The following is a 16838-nucleotide window of genomic DNA, read 5'->3' on the forward strand; positions in this document are numbered from 1 at the left end:
CAGTTACTAAACGTGAGTATGATTTGTGTGTGAGGATCTCTGTGAGCAATATGAAGCAATTGTGTGAAAGGCAGCTGTAGGAGCTGTATGCTCAGTTTATTAGTGTTCACGTTATATTTAAGTGAGCAATTTACATATTTATATACGTATGTAAATATACACATACACACTTGTATAATTGAATTTCACTGTTTGGTAGCACCAGAGCAAGATAACCTGCTGCTGGACAGTATCAGTTCCTGCATCTATGGAATTACTGTTGGACATGTACTGATTTCCCAATAACAGTCAAAGTGATCGTTCAACCTACATTTAGCGTGCCTGGATTTAAAATGCAAAATAGCAACATACTTCATGCAAATGTCAACTCTGCCTATGTTCTAGGGTGCATGTCCAGAGGAGGAAACAATAAGTTTATTCTTCTCCCCAATTAGACTTTTGTGAAAGGCTCAGTTATGTCTCCAACTATCACATTGAACACGCACCAAAGCGGCGCATTAATGTGCCTTTTAATGCTTCTTAGGAGTAGATCAAAAGAGATGTCAGGTGCACTTTGCATTCCTCCCGTGATGTGTCTGAGGCTGTTAGTGTGTCACCTCTGCCAGGCCCGTTGTTCCCAGCTGCTCGGGCTGTGGGTGCCCCTCCGGGACACCGGGCTGCTGGAATCCTGTGGGATTTGCTGTGGCACCTCCGCATCCCCTGCCACAGCTCCATGCTCTGCCCGAGCTGCTGCCACCCAGGGCAGGTTTTCAGCCTTTGCTCTTCGGTGGGAGAAAAGAGTTGTTGCAATCCATCCTGGAGAAAATGACTCAAAACTCACCCTGCTGGAAAAATGGAACTTAATTAACGGGAGCAAACTTGCAAACTTCCGCTGTAAACTGTTATTATTTTGTTAACTTGCTGGAGGGAATATGTCAGAGCGGTGTTTACCTTTTCTTGGTACGAGCTTGGCTGTTCCACCCGTCATTTATTTTTATGCGATTAGCGGGCGGATCTGTGGCTCTGTCACTCCAAGCACAGGATGCTCAAAACGTGCAAGAGACAACTTTCCTACCCAAGGACAGCATCCTCCTTTCACTGGTCCTGCCCTGCTTGGCTCCGGAACGGAGCGGCGACTGACATGGTGCATGGCCAGCATGTGGCTACTGTCGGGGTGTGGGGCTAATATTGGCCAAAAGATTGCAGAGGGCATTTAGTGTGTGAGAGACGAGGACACCCTGGGCACCTGCTTTGTACCAGACCCTCAGAGCTGAGCCTCTGAGGTTTGCCAAGCGGGGCGGGTATGGCATTAAAATGGAAGAACAGCAAAGAAAAGGTACCCGGTGTTGGATATAGGATCGAAACAGCAAAGCAGGGGGCAAGGCTGAGGAAAGTGTGAGAGAAGGAAAGGAGAAGCAAATGTATGGGGGGAAAGAAAGCAGCAAGGAAAGAGAAACGCTGCGGTGTGCGGGATGGGGAGGATGAGGACAAGAAGCTGGAATTAATGCAGAAGCAGGGAAGCAGTGCGAAGGGTTCGAGTTTTGTAACAAAGTTCATTTCTATATGTTTTCCTCTTTCAAATGGATGCTTTGAATAAATAGTGCTTTCATTTCCCGTGAGGCAGAGGTGAATAATAAGTGCCTCATCTGGGGACGCCGATCTCCCCAACATCAGTCATCTGCTCTCAGCCTTACGCTCTGGCAGTGCTTTGGCTGAGCAAATTAGCCTGAAGTGTTGTGCCCTTGGCTGGCAAATCCTTTCAACCCGGTTGAACGGACAAAATGAATACCCAGATTGTTCCTACGTCTGTTATTCTCTCGTGTTTATCTGGCTGAGCTGTCAGTCAGGCCATTATAACTGTGGTGCACACTCAAATGACTTGTCCACTCACAAAAGCCGAGTCTGTTGATGATAAGCTAAACAAAACTGGAGAGCGACTGTTGACAGAGTTGGGGGATCTTGCAAATGTCTCAGGTAAAAGCAGAAATGCAATTTGGGAAGGTACAGAAGGAGCTTTCCTGACGCGTGCGTAGCTCTGAAGTGTTTGCTGGGATTTGTTGGCAGACGATAAATGGGCATTTGTAATGAATTGGGCTCCTCTCTACTTTAAACAAATTAAGCGGCACGCCGAAGATTTCTGAAACTTGAACGTAAGGGTATATTGCTCTTACCAGAATTAATTAGCCTGAAAAGACATCATTTACTCAGGCGGGCTTTGCCGGGACAGAGCGTGGCTGCGCCCTGCCGTGTGCCGCGGGGGGGGTGACAGCACCCACAGTGCCCCAGGGGGCTGCATGGGGGGACAGCCACCAGACCTTCCCACCGGGCTCTGGACACAGTTAACCCCGAGCTTTTAATTACCCAGCTTCAGGTTTTGCAGGTCTTGGGGGTTTGAATGTCTTGAGCGACTTCCCAGGCAGGGGGGATGTTTGCACCTTTGGTTTTACTCATGAAAGGAATTGAGCTTCTTAAATATCCAGCAAATCAGTAAATGGCACCAGTGAAGCGCTGTATGAAGATTTATTTCCTGACTTTAATTTTTCTACTAGGATCTGGAGGTAGAAGTAGGACTCTGAACCGCTCCTGAAACTAATTTGACTGCATGACATTAAATAAGGCAGTGCCTATCTGCTGAATGTGAATGTAGCCAAAGCCTTCTTGGTCCTTCAGCCTGGTGTTTGTGATCATAATTAACAAGCTTAAAGTTTACAGATTGTGAACATGGAAGCAGTCTCAGATGTTTGAACAGTGTTGAGCCGTGTAACAGAAAGTGTCTCCTCCAGCTCCTTCCTGGGAGGAGAAACTCATTCAGTGCTGGATTGTCAGGAGAGTTTTCTCCACCATCCCAGCATCCTACTTTCCGCAGCGGAAAGGGAAAAGACAAGACTGAGGAAGGGTGCAGTGGCTTAAATCCTCATAGGTGTCATGAAGAAGCTTAAGCAAAGTCTGCTTAAATCCTCATAGGTGTCATGAAGAAGCTTAAGCAAAGGCTGCCCTATGTCTTGCTGAGGGTTTGTTAGGGTGCCCGGTGGGCAGGGAGGTCCCACCGGCAGCGCGGCACCATGTGGCGACGTCTCTTTTATCAGCAGCTGGTGCCTTCAAAATCTCGAGCCCGGTAGCCTTGTTGGCTGTGATGATAACTGTAACGGATGGTACAGCTATTTTTCATCAAATGCTTGTTAGTCAATTTATTAGATTCCTAATATACTAATGCACTCGTTTGGCAGGCGCCTCAGCCAGCGAGCCCCGCGCTGGAGTGCGCTCATTCAAAGTCACGGCCACTCGCAGGTTGCTGATTTCTCATCAGCGCTCCGAAGATAATTTGCAAATGTGCCATTTATCATTACGTGCTTTGTAGAAGCAGATCTCCTGAACGGGATAAACAGATAAGAGGCAAATAATGAACGCTTCCTTCCCAAATACCCTTCTCAGCTTCCAGAGTGGTGTGTTTTATACACGTTGCACATCCTGCACCTGCGGGTGCACCTGAGTTGGCGTGTGCTGGTAAGGGAGCTGGGGACACAGTTATTTAAGGATGGCTAATGCACTTATTGATTTCTTTGCTGAGGGACACGGAGTTGGAGCAGGCGATGTCTATTGAAGGACGTAAGACTTATTTGTAGCAGTTTAAGAAGCGGTGGGCACGGGTGGACTTTTTCACCAGGAAAAGCCACCGTTAACCTTGCAGCTTTCCTTCCCTCCCTGGAAATATCAGCATCTGGGAAAAGCCACCGGCCAAGCCAACAAAGGATTCTTGAGAGGCAGGATGGTAAGGATTATATGGCAGAGGTTGCTGAAGGAGTGCTTTTCTTCCACACCAAAGCCAACACGCCGTGCGGATGCTCTGACCTGTGCTGCCGTTTGCCGCTGCGTTTGACTTTGCACCGATGGCTGCTTTTTATTCCCTTGTTCCCTTTTTACTGGGAAGAAGCCTAAAGTAACAGTAGCCAGGCGATCAGGCTGCAAATGTGATTCCTGTCTCCTCTTGTGACATTCAAGGTGGAAGCCCTGCATACAAATCCTCGCTACTTATTTTTCCTTCTGTGAATGTGATTTTATTAAATGAAGGGTGTAAGGAGAAGCCCGGCGTAGGAAGGGACCCTTTTGCCAAATGGCTCCGTGTGTTTAGCTCTGTGACTGCTCTCCAGCAGAGCAGGGAAACCATGCAAAGATATCGATAATTGATTCTGGTTTATATAAGTTAAAAACTAGCTTTTCCCTCCTAGTGTGAAGGTAATGGGTTTTGTCTGTAGAAAGATAATAATCCTATGAACCATTTCTACGCCCTCTATTAAAGAATAGTACAGCTTGCACTTGAACATAATGCCCATGTCAGCTCAGCTTTTTAAACATTCATCTTAAAAGAGTCTTCAAGGACTGGAAAGAGATCTTCCCCAGACACCCAGCTAAGTTTGAGGAACTTAAAAAGTCATGAAGAGCCTGTCAATTAATGTGTTTATTCTTATACATCTACTCTGGAAAAAGCATCTTCAGACATGAAAGCAGTTTTCTTTCGATTACAAAGTTGTCATTGCATTTAGTTTCCATAGATAATGCAGAGGGGATTTTTCCCACCCCCACTTACCGTATTGGGGGATAAATGCATCTCTTTTTTCTTCTTACTGTTTTCCTCATAGGAATCTTCATTTATTACAAGAACAAAAAAAAAAAGCAGGAAGAAGAGAGCTAAATTGAAACCTCGCCTCCAAATTTGTATGCGGGAGGTGACTTGATTTATAAGCTTAGGTAATTTCATTTTTGTTCACACTCCTTCAATTGAAAGGCTCCCACAAACAGCGGTACTGCACTGAAGGGAAGAGATGGGGAGATTTATCAAGCTATTTATCAAATTATTTTCACAGTCTGTCAAAGAAGTGGTGAGCGTGCTGGGAGAGGAGCACAGAGAGTGTGTCTGGGCAGAGGAGCGTGTCTGAGCGAGGGGCCGGGCTGCCCCACGGCCGCAGACACAGCCCCAGGCGTGGGGACCGCTCCGCCTGCCCCCAGACCCACTGCTGGCACCAGCGGTGTTGCATCCTCACTCGATGGATTACCACCTGAGAAAATGAAATAGAAAACAGCATTACACAGATGGAGAGGTCAGAGCAAAGGGGATAGGCTTCCCCCCTCTCCGAGGTGGAGGTTTGACAAAAGGGGTGGCGTGGAGTCTAAGTGTGAGCATCCTTGGCCGGGGAGCGAACCGCATCCTGAGACGGGATTTTGGAGAAGGCAGTGTTTGGATAGGCTGCCTGGGTGGTGGGTCTTGGGGCACCACGTTGACAAAGCAGGGAAAAAAATAAACAAAAAAGCGACCGAGATTGAAGGAACCAGTCTAATAAGAAATCTTTAATTTCTAATGAGCTTTAAAGGGTTTGAGAGAGTTGATTTTTTTTTTAACAAACCAATTCAAGTACATGCCTTCAGATTATAAAAGTACCTGAAATCGCCTAGAATATCAGCATGCATAGCTTGTTAGTATTTACATATATTTACATAGGAAAACAAGAGAAAGATCTACAGTTATTTACAGTCTACATAGGAGAAGAGAAAGGCAGCATAATTGTATTTCCTAAAATACAGTAGTTGAATAGTCAGCACATGCATATTAAGATATATTTGCATGATAGAACGCAAATGTTTTAAGACATACCTTTTTAACTCCCTATGCTAAGGTATAGCATAATAAAGGTAATTTTTTTTTTGTGTTTTGTTTCTAGTCTATTTGCATCAAGTGCTTTAAAATGTTCACTAACACAGCGGCAGCATTATTTACCCTGGCAATTAAAGCAACAGTACACACGATAATTTCCTACTAACTAGCAACAAGCTGCTGGTGAATGAAATATCTATTGTTTCTCATTATCCATCGACCAACATACAGGGATCTCTCCTTGTAAAGGCAGTGCCTAAGCTATCACCATTAATTATAGAAGTAATATAAATGAGACTCTACAGTATGTACTAAATGAAATATTAACAAGGCCAGTGTCTTTGAGCCTGAAAGATGCACTAACAGGGCACACTTTACAGCAGGCTATCTATGAAAATCACACATACATAATACAGGAGTGCCTGGCTTACAGCTCTAAGCCTAGACTTTAGAGGCCCGTTTGCTAGATCTGTATTATTGCAAAATACATTCGCTTAATTAGTTTCTGGAAGACAGAGTTAGTAGTTAATTTCTTACCATGATATGTCCCCATCATAACACCCTGTGGTTTTTCAATGCGTTGTATTACCGAAATGTGTGTGTCTGTGCACGTGTGTGTATCAACAGATGAAAAACAATCTTTATCTTTGAAACCTAAACAAACAGCTTGTTAGATGTTTGTCCCAAAAGGTCACTTGCTTAAAAAGCATTGTATTGGGGGGGGTCCCACTTATATCTAAAATTAAAGTCAGTCTAAAAAATTATCTGTGCAATGAAGGAGGAAGCCAAATGTCAGTATTGTGATGACATTCTTTGCAATACTGCATATGAAGAAATCTAAATTTTGACTAGTAATAGTATTAAAAAGCTATATAAATATGTACAGCATATACAGAACCGTATGTATACATACATTTATATAAAGTACATCTATAGTTAAAGTTAGGTACAGCAAAACCATAAAACATTTCAAGTCAGCATAAGTTAATAACAGAAGTGATTTCAATGAATTCTCATCTACGTATGCCCAGACACCAGCCAGCCCTATTCTGATGATTTAGCTGCAGCAGCATATCTAATCTGTCTTTTTGGCAGGATATGTTTATTGTCAACAACCTGTTTGCCCAACTCTTCAAATTTCCCTTGCCCGGAAGAATCCGCCCTCAGCTGGCAGGATGTGTATCTCAGGAGGATTTCCAGTATCCTCCATAGGATTTCCATTTTTTGACAGTGGCCGACAAGCAATGATAGGACTCGTGTTTGTATAAATTCATGCTGTGATATCTCAGAAAGCGAGTGATGGAGATTTTAAGGTACCATCACCTCCCGGTTGTGCTCTGTGATGCCCAAGGACTGGCTCTTACATGCTTTTTGCTTCTTGCTCCCCTGGCCAGTAGGGCATGGGGACAAGCAGTGGATGGCAACATAATGGGGTCAACCTGCTTGCACCCTTCCCCTGTTACACTCTGAAACGAAGATAGTTTTTCTCTGGGATTTTTCCCAAATCCAGAAATGAGCAGGAGTGTGCAGTGTCACACCACTGCTCCACACTAGCCTGTGAGGAGAAAAGCAAAGCCATCCTGGATCGGAGCAATTTGCATGCAGTGTTCAAAACTGCCACTTCAGTGGAGCAATGATGTCTTAAAAGTGTAAATCAGGTGCGAATGGGAGTTTGGGGCAGGCGGGAGGAGAAAATGCAGAAGTGATGTGTGTGGAAATGCCGTGTGGGGAGAGAGGGCAGGGCGGGCAGCCACCGAAATGCTGGTTGAGCAAGGTAAAGCCATGTGCTTCATTAAAGTTTTTGAAGCTAAAGATGGCTCCATGTGAGGCTTGAAACAATTTTCAGAAGCTGATTGTGGACTTGGATGAGGAAGGAAGGACTTAGGGTGCTGCCTGTGGGAAGCAGCTCCCTCCCTGGTGCGGTAAGAGCAGTTGGGTTGCACGGACATGGGTGGCTGCTGCCGTCTTAAACATCCAATGCTTTTGTCTGAGCTGTCTCTGAGGGGTTGGCAAACACAACACCGGCCCCCTGGGAAATATGTGCCCTTCTGGAGGACAGCTGTAGAGCACGCAGGAGATCCTAAAGCTGCTCAGATGTTGTTAAGACCCGTGTTAGGCAACTGAATCCCACCCCTGGTATGCAACGGGGGCTCTTTCTGGCATGTGCAAAGGGTGGGAGAGATGAACCTGTGGATCACCCTTTCAGAGCTGGTTCCCTCTAAAGCATCTGTTTTTGAAGAATTCAATGGCGTTTTGGCTAATAAGAGTTTTACCAAGTTCTCTATGAGCTGGGCAAAAAGGAACAGAGTGAGAGAGGGTGGAGCCTGGAATAGGGCCTGGTGTAGGAGACAGATTCACGGGTTAAAGATTTAAGTTTATACAATAGAGAAAAATATGCATGATTTTAAAAGGTAATTACATTTTTGTCAGCTATTTTGCCAACCTTGTTCTACATCTTCTACACATTTTAACAATGGTTTTTATACTTTCACAGTGCTTTTCACCAATAAGCGTGAAAGCACTCCATAAATCTGAACTAGTCCTCACAACACCCCTGTGAGGTGGGTAAATAACAGTACTCTCCCCATTTTACAGCTGGGAAAAGTGAGGTACACGGAGTTGAAGTGACTTGTCCAAGTTCACCAGGGAAGTAAAAGCCAAGAAGAGAAAACCAACCCAGTTCTCCTGACTTGACGTCCTGCATTGTACTTTTTTTTGGCTTGCAGGGAATGATTGCAGACAGTCTGTTTGACACTGGATGTTGGAGGTTGGAAGTTTTCAAGCTCTATCATAGCCGTAATTGAGAACATATGGGGTGTTGCATAACACAAACAACATGGTGCATTATCAAAATACATTTATTACAATGGACACATTTCCTTTTGCAAAGTTAAAACCCAGAATGTAAGTTAAATATAGCTGCATATACTGAATAGTTGAAATAATCGCTAGGTCTTAATGCCTCGACAGTTGAAAACAAATCCTCTTTCGTGAACTACTGCAGTTTCCTTACTAAAAGAGCACAGCACATTTATCTTCTATAATGTATGTAAAGAATACTGGAAATGTGTAAGGGTCTTAATGACACTAAGAAAAGTTACAGCTTGAAACCAACTATGCTTTGCAAGTAGAGAAGCTGATGGAGTTTGGAGTCTTTGTAGTTGGGAATTAATTGAAAAAGGAATACATCAGAGGAAAAAAAGCAGACCTTATAGATTTTGGTTTATCCGATGTATTATCTTCTAAGAGATGCTTTGCTAGTTTAAATGTGGTCATGGGGGAAGGGGAGGTGGTTGAGAATCTCTGGTTTAGATGTGGTTCGGTGAGACTTTTGAAAAGACTGTAATTACAGAGTCAGTTCAGGTCACGTTTTCCTGCTGGCACTTGGGTGGGGATGGGACCCGAAGTCAACTGAGCCTGATTTGTTTCTTAGATCATATTTGGCAGCTCCAAAGTTTTATTTTTTTAGCTGCAGATATGATTTCAGTTTATCATACTCACCCAAACTAGCAAAGGCAGGTCTCAATTTCATATTTCCTTGCCGAAAAAGCAATCAGGGAATCCTGTTTTCTTACAGGAGATTAATACATACATATTCTGAATGTTACTCATAAGATAACTGTGCATCTGGGATTGCTCTGAGTAAGAGGACTGCAGCAGGAACCAAACAGTTCTCTTGTCATCTCACACGTGAGACCAGAACTTGTTTACTCTATTGTAGGAAAAGTGACTGTCCCTCAGCAGCTTTGAGTTACCCTGGTGAAAAAAGGAGCAAAGTAACACCTGATGTTGAGAAGTAGGTCCCTCAGCTGTGACTGGCTCAGCCGTGGTTGCCACCACTGAACGGCTCTTAAGACTGCTCCTAAAAACACTTCAGATACTGGGGAATCCTGAAAATTGAATGAGGACATGAGGATTTTAGACTTGCTAAGTGTTTTTCTGAAGAGGTCATAGAATCGTTATGGCTGAAGGAGACCTTTAAGATCATCAAGTCCAACCATTGTCACACTCTGCATGGTTTCCAAAGACTTGATGGGAAAAACTACCAATTCATCTCATCTGCTGAAACATTTTAACATTACAGAGAAAGGAGTAAGTATCTGTTGAGAAAACTCTGCACCCCAATGCCAGCTGGGGGTTGCTAACAATAAGAAACAATACATTCTGAGGGTAGTTTTCTTCCAGAAGGTAAGCCCGAGCTGGGCTGCTGAGCTGCGTCTGGAGCAAGGGACCTGGGCTCATTTATACCAGGTGAAGATAGGGCTGGAGGAATGTAGAATTGCTGCTGTAACTTTAGGGTTTGGTTTGGGCAATTTGGAACTGATCATTGTGGAAATAGGCTCCATTTATTATGTTTGTTATTCCAAGGAGATTTTATATTTCCCACCAAATCAGGAAAGGACCATTGCTGAGGCTAGCTGGTGGAGAGTATTCTCTCTCTAGCAGAATGGATTTGAAGTCTTCAGGGTGCTTTTCAGGGACACAAAGAAGGTATGGGGGACCCCGTTGGTTTCATGATCTGGAATACATTCAGACTACCTCATCTTCTTACTGCTGTGTGTGAGTTATTCCACTGTAAATGGTACGTTCACAGTGCAGTTGTTAGGGTGTTTTTGTGTTAGGGATGCGTTGGCTTTCTCTCGTAATCCTGAGATGAATAAGAGGAGCAGCCTGAAGAGTTTTAAGGGAAGCACTTGCCTTTTTGTTTCACTTGAGCTGCTTGCTTTGAATCTGGCCCTTGTCACAAATATTCGCCTCTCTTGTCATTTTGAATTCACCTCTTCCCACTGGCCATGGTTTAAAATGCTCTGTGCTAAACTTAACCTCAGGACACCAAGATAACTGGCCTTTATCCTTAATTTTCCATAAGAAAATAAAAACCTCCTTTTCAAAGAAGCTGATTGCATCTCACTGGCAGGCAATGTTTGATGCTACCTGTGTGCCCTTAGCAGGGCTCAGAGTGGATCTTACTCATTTGTAGTTGATAAGTACACAGAGAAATTATGGCATTGTTTCTATTATTTATATGCTTGATATGCAAACCTGCTTCAGAACAGGAATCTAATTTTAGAAAATAAACATGCATTTGAAAGTAGACAAATCTGAAAACTAAACATTAAATGTGTAATACGTTTTCTTACCAGGAACATAAATGGTGTCTTAGAACACTAACGGATGCATTGCATATATTAATGAGGGGTTTACCGTATGCTGTATATCAAGAACCCCTTTTCTTTTACTGTTAAGATATTCAATATTCATTTGTATTCAGTGCCATCAGTTACAAATTGACAGCTAGCAGTTATGAAATAAATGCCTATGAACTAGTAGCTACTTAGTATTTTCATCTCAACAAAGGATTTGGGAAGGATGGATAATTTAGATCTTTGAGCCTCAACTATAAATAAACAGCAACTGCTGTATAAATCCCACCCTGCTGCAGTTGAAGATTGTATTACAAAACTGACAAATGATTTGCGGAAGAGAATGATGAACCCTTATTACTAAGACACTCTTCAACTTAATCCAAAACAAGATTCCCGGGTAATTCTACGTACGCTAGGAAGATTGATAGCGTGGGGCTTGCCTTAGCAGCTTTCAAATGTTTGACTGGATCGGAAATGGCATTGAGGCATGATTAAAGATTCAGTTGGGCTTCTCACAAATTCTTTATCCTGTGTATTCATCATCGCAACCCGCCGCCTTTGTTGCAGGTTAAAGAAGGCTGACCCCCAGCCCTGGTGATTAGCACCCCGTACAACTGACGGACGGATGGAAAAAAAAAATATGTTTAGGTTGCCCAGAGCTTTGAGCATTGTTTATCGGTTGAAATTGTTGGGGGGGGAGCGTTAATCACAATAGATCAGGGAGAGTCTGTGACAACTGACAGGCTCATTGTTTAAGACGTTTTTTAACGAAGTTGTTAACATTAATTCTTTTATATAGTACTCTAATCTTCTTCAAATTATGTTCTGACATGGCACAAACCGCTTGGCATTGAAAGTCATTCAACAGTGATTAAAGTGCTCTTTTTATCGGTTTAAGAATGTTTCATCTTGTATCAGCAGTATGGAATTGTTTACTAATTAGATTCCCTAACATCCTCTGCTGTCGTATGCTGATGATATGTGAACAGGAAAGCTGATGAGCAAAAAAATTAAAACTTGTTATTAAACTGTCATAAGGCCCAACATATAAAGATGTCATTCAAAAGACTGTGTTCGTAAGGGATAAACAATATTTACTGAGAAACTAAGCGGTTTCTGAGCCTGGCTTGGCACGGCTGGCAGTGCAGGCATTTTGCAGTTATCTGCAGCTCTGGCTCTTCCCGGCACTTTGTGGTATGTGAGCTGCAGATGGAAAGGAGGAGTTTGTCCCTTGAGGACCTTCCAGTTCAGCATGGCATATAGGGGACTGCCAGGCGTCCCGCTTTGGGCAGGAGGTTGGGCTAGAGACCTCCTGACGTCCCTCCCAACCCAAAGTGTGATTTGATTCCCGTCATTCTGTGATACTCCTTCCCCTCTGCCCTTGGGCAAGTCACTTAGATCCTCCCATGTCTGAATGCAACCAGCTCACATTCACCAAAGGAAACTAGATGCTTAAATGGCTTTGAAAAACGGGGATTTACCTTCTGTTTCGTAGTTTTGCCGTCTGAAGGAACCTCCTAGGCTTGATGAGTTCATGTTTGTCCATTATTTTGAGATATTAAAGCTTTACCCTCTGTCAACAGAGGGATAAATATGACTGCATTTCTCTTAAGTAATAAGAAAGGTACTTTTCTTTCAATGATAGAACCATTGAACTTTCTTCTTCCAAAACAGCCAACATGATTGAAACGTTTAGAAAGAAGTAAAGATATACACAGCCAAAAAGCAAATGGCACATTGCTTACATCCAGCTCTCAGTGAAACACTGGAGGCATTGCAAGATAAAGTGCTTCGGGCTTCCAGCCACATAATCTTTTATCACTTAAAGTAAATATCCTACGCTCACACAGGGAAAACTATTCTCTCTTCTTGGAGTCTAGCTTGTGTCAATGTTCGAGGTATAAAGCACTGCTCTTATACTACGGGGTGATTTTCTGCCTGCTGAGAATTTTGTTTAAAAGTCGTCAAATTTGACTCATTTGAAAAGATAAATTATTGTTTGGTTTGGATTTTAAGCTGCTCTGATAAACTTCCATTTTATGAATTGGCTGAATTCTATTAGAGCTAGGCCTAGTTTAGCTTGGCTGGACGGATGCTTTTCAGCAATAGCTTAAGGGCTTTCACTCTGCATTGAACATTTTAGTTTAATTTTACCTTTCTAATAAAAGTCCAGTTGAATTGCTTGCAAAAAACTAATAGTACTTTTCAGGGGCTTTGAATCATTCTAAACAGCTGAATACAGCGATCATACCTGTGCTGTGGAGCTTTATAGGATAGTTCAAATGAGCATAGGAATTTTATTGTTCTCTATTAATATTACTTTTAGTAGAACTCTCTTCCATTTCTGCTACCGCCTTTAAGATACTTTCTCTTTTTTAAAAAAGATATTGGTTTAATAAGAGGATTACTATGTATTATACTAACTTTAAAAATATTTTGGTCTGTTGATAAATATATGCCTTTCTAGATACTTACTACAGACAGTTTTGGTTTACCTTGTGATGGGAGATCATTTCTAAGCTGTGGAGTCATCAGTTTAATCCCATCTTCTGAGAAAAATGCATGTCTTGCAAACAAATATGCCTTTCTTGGCAGTTAGAAAATTGAGACACCTCATTTAAGGAGAATTGGGGCTTTTAAGACTGCTTGCTGCCCTTGGAGGGTGAGAAAGTAAAGCAGAGGTCTCTTGCAGGGTGACCCCCAAACAGCACCCTGAGTTTCCTTGGCTGTGACAATGAAAGGCCAGAAAAAAAGAACTGGAGGAAAATCACAAGAGATTGAAGCCTATTCTCTTTTGCCGTTAAATTATCCTAATGTGGCAACATCTAATTTCTCTTTGCTTACTTTTTCAATCATACTTGGCAGCTTCTTTATTCTGATGCCTATCAGCTCTTAATTAGTTACCACAGAAAGGACTAAGATGTACATAAATAATCATAAGATGCCAGATAAACTGTATTGGTTTTAAATTAGTGTTTTGTCTCGCTATGCGCTCTCACCTATTGTTTTTAATTATAGTTCACAAAGCAAACTAGCTGCTGATCCTCTTTACAGCTCTTCTGGCACTGCACTTTTAGCCTGTGCCAGGGAGAAGCCCATGGCTGATGCTGGGGTGCTTGGCCCCTCCGTGGCCTCAATCTCCAGGTTTCCGTTAGAGAAATTCAGAGAAACCCAGTACTCCCGTTTGAACATAAGTTCACTTGGTATTTAAAAGGAAAAGAAAAAGAAACCGTGAGCCTCTAATCTACCCGCTTCATTTCTTAAAGTGGTAGAAGACATGAGAAATGGCTGTTACAGAACAAAAAAACTCCAAACTGCTGGAAAGTTATGCAAAATCACAGCCCCTCTCTGCCTGCAGCAGATAAACACTCCTACAAGGCAGCGGTGACAACTGCCACAGTGGAACTGTTGATCAGAGATGTATGGGCAGGTTTGGCACCAATCCCGATCATCCCACTTCACATGATAGGTCTTAATTGGAGTGCCCAGGTTAATTTTGTACAGGAGGTTCACAAACCCAAGCCGAGCAGCTCCGTCTCAGCCTGCACTGCTGGGCAGGAGGAGGGCACGGGGGTGCCCGAGGAGCGGGGTGAGTCTTTGCTGGGTTGCAAAGGGAAACTGGGAAGTTTTGAGATGCTGATTTTAAACCTTCCTCAACTGTCCCGGGCTCAAACACCTCCTGGGCAGACCCTACCCCTCTGCATCTGCTGATGCTCCCTGCCAGCCAGCCAAGGGGGGCAAACACCCGAGACCACGGCTGGTGTTCAGAAGTGTCTTTTGCTTTTCTTTTTGCTCTAAGAGGAAAGGAAAAGAAAAAAACCCCAAATCCTCACTAAGGTGTTTTATAAATAGGTGCCCAGCCGGCGGGCAGCAGTGTTTCAGCCTTGTCACCAGGTTACCTTGGATGTCATGCAGGTTACCTTGGATGGTCAACTGCCATCCTTTCCACCCACAGGATGCACGGCTCCAAAGGACCACCCTCCAAATTACAACCGCAAAATATCTCGATATATTTATATAGAGTTTTTTTCGTCTCTTTTTGACTTTTTTTTTCTTTTTTTTTTCTTTTTTTCTTTTCTTCTTCTAATTCCAGCAACAAGGAGCTGCCACGACCGTCTACTGCGCCACGGCGGCGGAGCTGGAGGGGCTGGGAGGGATGTACTTCAACAACTGCTGCCGCTGCCTGCCCTCGGAGGAGGCGCAGGGCGGCGCGACGGCCGCAGCCCTCTGGGAGCTGAGCGAGAGGCTGCTCCAGGAAGGAATTGGCAGGCACTCCAAATAGCAGGGAGCTCCTCCGAAGGATCAAAACACACCACCGAGCCCCCGCTCGAAAACTGCCAACCCTGGAACCTGTCCAATCTTATCATCTAGAGGGTTTCCGTGTACCTCAGATACAGATTAATCGGTGTTAAATGAAATAATAGCAGTCACAACATCGTGAAAAATGTTAAGTACTAATGGGAAGTGGGGAATAGTGCGGGTTAAAGGGACAATGCGGCTTCCCGGGGCTCAGTCTTGGTTCTCTTTCTTTTGATTATAGCCTGTTCAAAGTGTAACCCAAGGAGGCATCTTTTGTCTTATTTTAGAAAAGCAATGCTGCAGATATTTTCTCTTGTTTTGATTAATGGGTAGGTATGTAGCCCAATATGGGATTTCCTCTTTATTTTGATAATTACTGTCTGTTAGGCGTTAGGTATCGATCGGGACTTGTGTTGATTCTTTTTTCCCTACAAGGATTTTATTGGGTGTGGCAAATAAAAAGATTATTGAGGAAAGAAATCTTTCCTGCCCTTGACTGCTGGCTGCAAATACATCTGCGCTGTCTAGAAAAAGAAGGTGCAGTAAGACAACTGAACAGAAATGGTAAAGTCACAGCTAATTAAATATTTCTGATTTTTTTCTTAAAAGATATGTTGTAAACCATTCACTAAATACCGTCGAGTTAGCAAAGATGATGTTGTCTCCTTAAGAACACACAGGGTGTAATCAGGGGTTTAAATGGTATTTCCATCCACTTCTCAGTTCACAGTTTTAAGGAGTTTTTTTTCTTTCAAAGTTCACAGTTTCTCAGTTCTCCTGATACTGTATCCCATTCCAAATCTCTCTTTTTTTTCCTTTCAATTTAAATTCAATAAAACAACATGCTTGCTTGAATATTGTCACCTGAAGAGAAAGTTTGTCTCATTTCTGCAAATGTCTTAGTTCCAACTTTTTTTTTTTTTTTTAGAAAAGAAAACTTGAGGAAAAATAAAGAGCTTCTTGTCGGTGCCAAGAAAATGCTGTTTTTTTCTTGTTTCTTTCTGAGTTCATGTTTTGTATTTTGTGCTTTGTAGCTGTCTTCATGCCGGAAGGTTGTCCTAAGCCATCCCCAGTCCAGCATCACATTTTCTGTAGACAGAATATAAACAAATAAATAGAAGGACACATTGTTAATAGAAGCTTATTTGACCCCTCCCTTTGTTTTTTATAATTTATTGCTAACAGTCTGCCTTCCATGATTGTTCTTGTCTGTAATCATAATGTGTTTGATTAGCTCTTGAATAGGTCTTAAAAGGAGACATAGATTCACCTGGAAGAAGCAGCCACAGCATCCTCCCATGAAAAACCCCACCAGACGTCTGTAAGTAATTAGATATTACAGTGTAACAGCTATACTTTACACTTATATATTACTTTTTTTTTTTTAACTCTCTGTTTTTTTGATTTTATGGCTAATTCTAGTTCAGTGTGAGTATTTTTTTTTACTCTCTGTTTTTTTTATTTTATGGCTAATTCTAGTTCAGTGTGAGTTCTTCTCAGGTAAGTGTTATTCAGCCTTCTATGTACATAAGGGTTGAAATCTCTGCAAGTAGAGGCTCAGTCTGTGAAATGAAATGTCTTCTCAGTGGACAGGGGGAACCTGGGAGCCACTGCTCTCAGATCTAGGCTGAATCAGCTGAGATGGCTTGTACAGAGGAAATTAGGGCTTTTTCTTTCTTCCAAAGCCCTTGGCATCCTTCAAGCTTCTGCCCAAGAGCAGCCTCAGCCGCTCCCTAGTTGGCCACTTCCTTACCTGGCACCAGAGT

The 16838-nt window shown here is 42.9% G+C and overlaps 1 protein-coding gene across 1 annotated transcript in view; it reads left to right on the forward strand.

Annotated features, from left to right (window-relative positions):
* WWOX (WW domain containing oxidoreductase) overlaps positions 1 to 15927 on the forward strand; it is a 531878-nt gene extending 515951 nt beyond the window's left edge. The window contains exon 9 of the mRNA XM_014942443.1: positions 14867 to 15927. Coding sequence (XP_014797929.1) covers positions 14867 to 15055 — 189 coding nt within the window. The 3' untranslated portion in view covers positions 15056 to 15927. The remainder of the gene's footprint in view (positions 1 to 14866) is intronic.
* Positions 15928 to 16838: the final 911 nt, after the last annotated feature.

Source organism: Calidris pugnax, unplaced genomic scaffold (genome assembly GCF_001431845.1).
Source record: "Calidris pugnax isolate Ruff unplaced genomic scaffold, ASM143184v1 scaffold28, whole genome shotgun sequence".
NCBI lineage: Eukaryota > Metazoa > Chordata > Aves > Charadriiformes > Scolopacidae > Calidris > Calidris pugnax.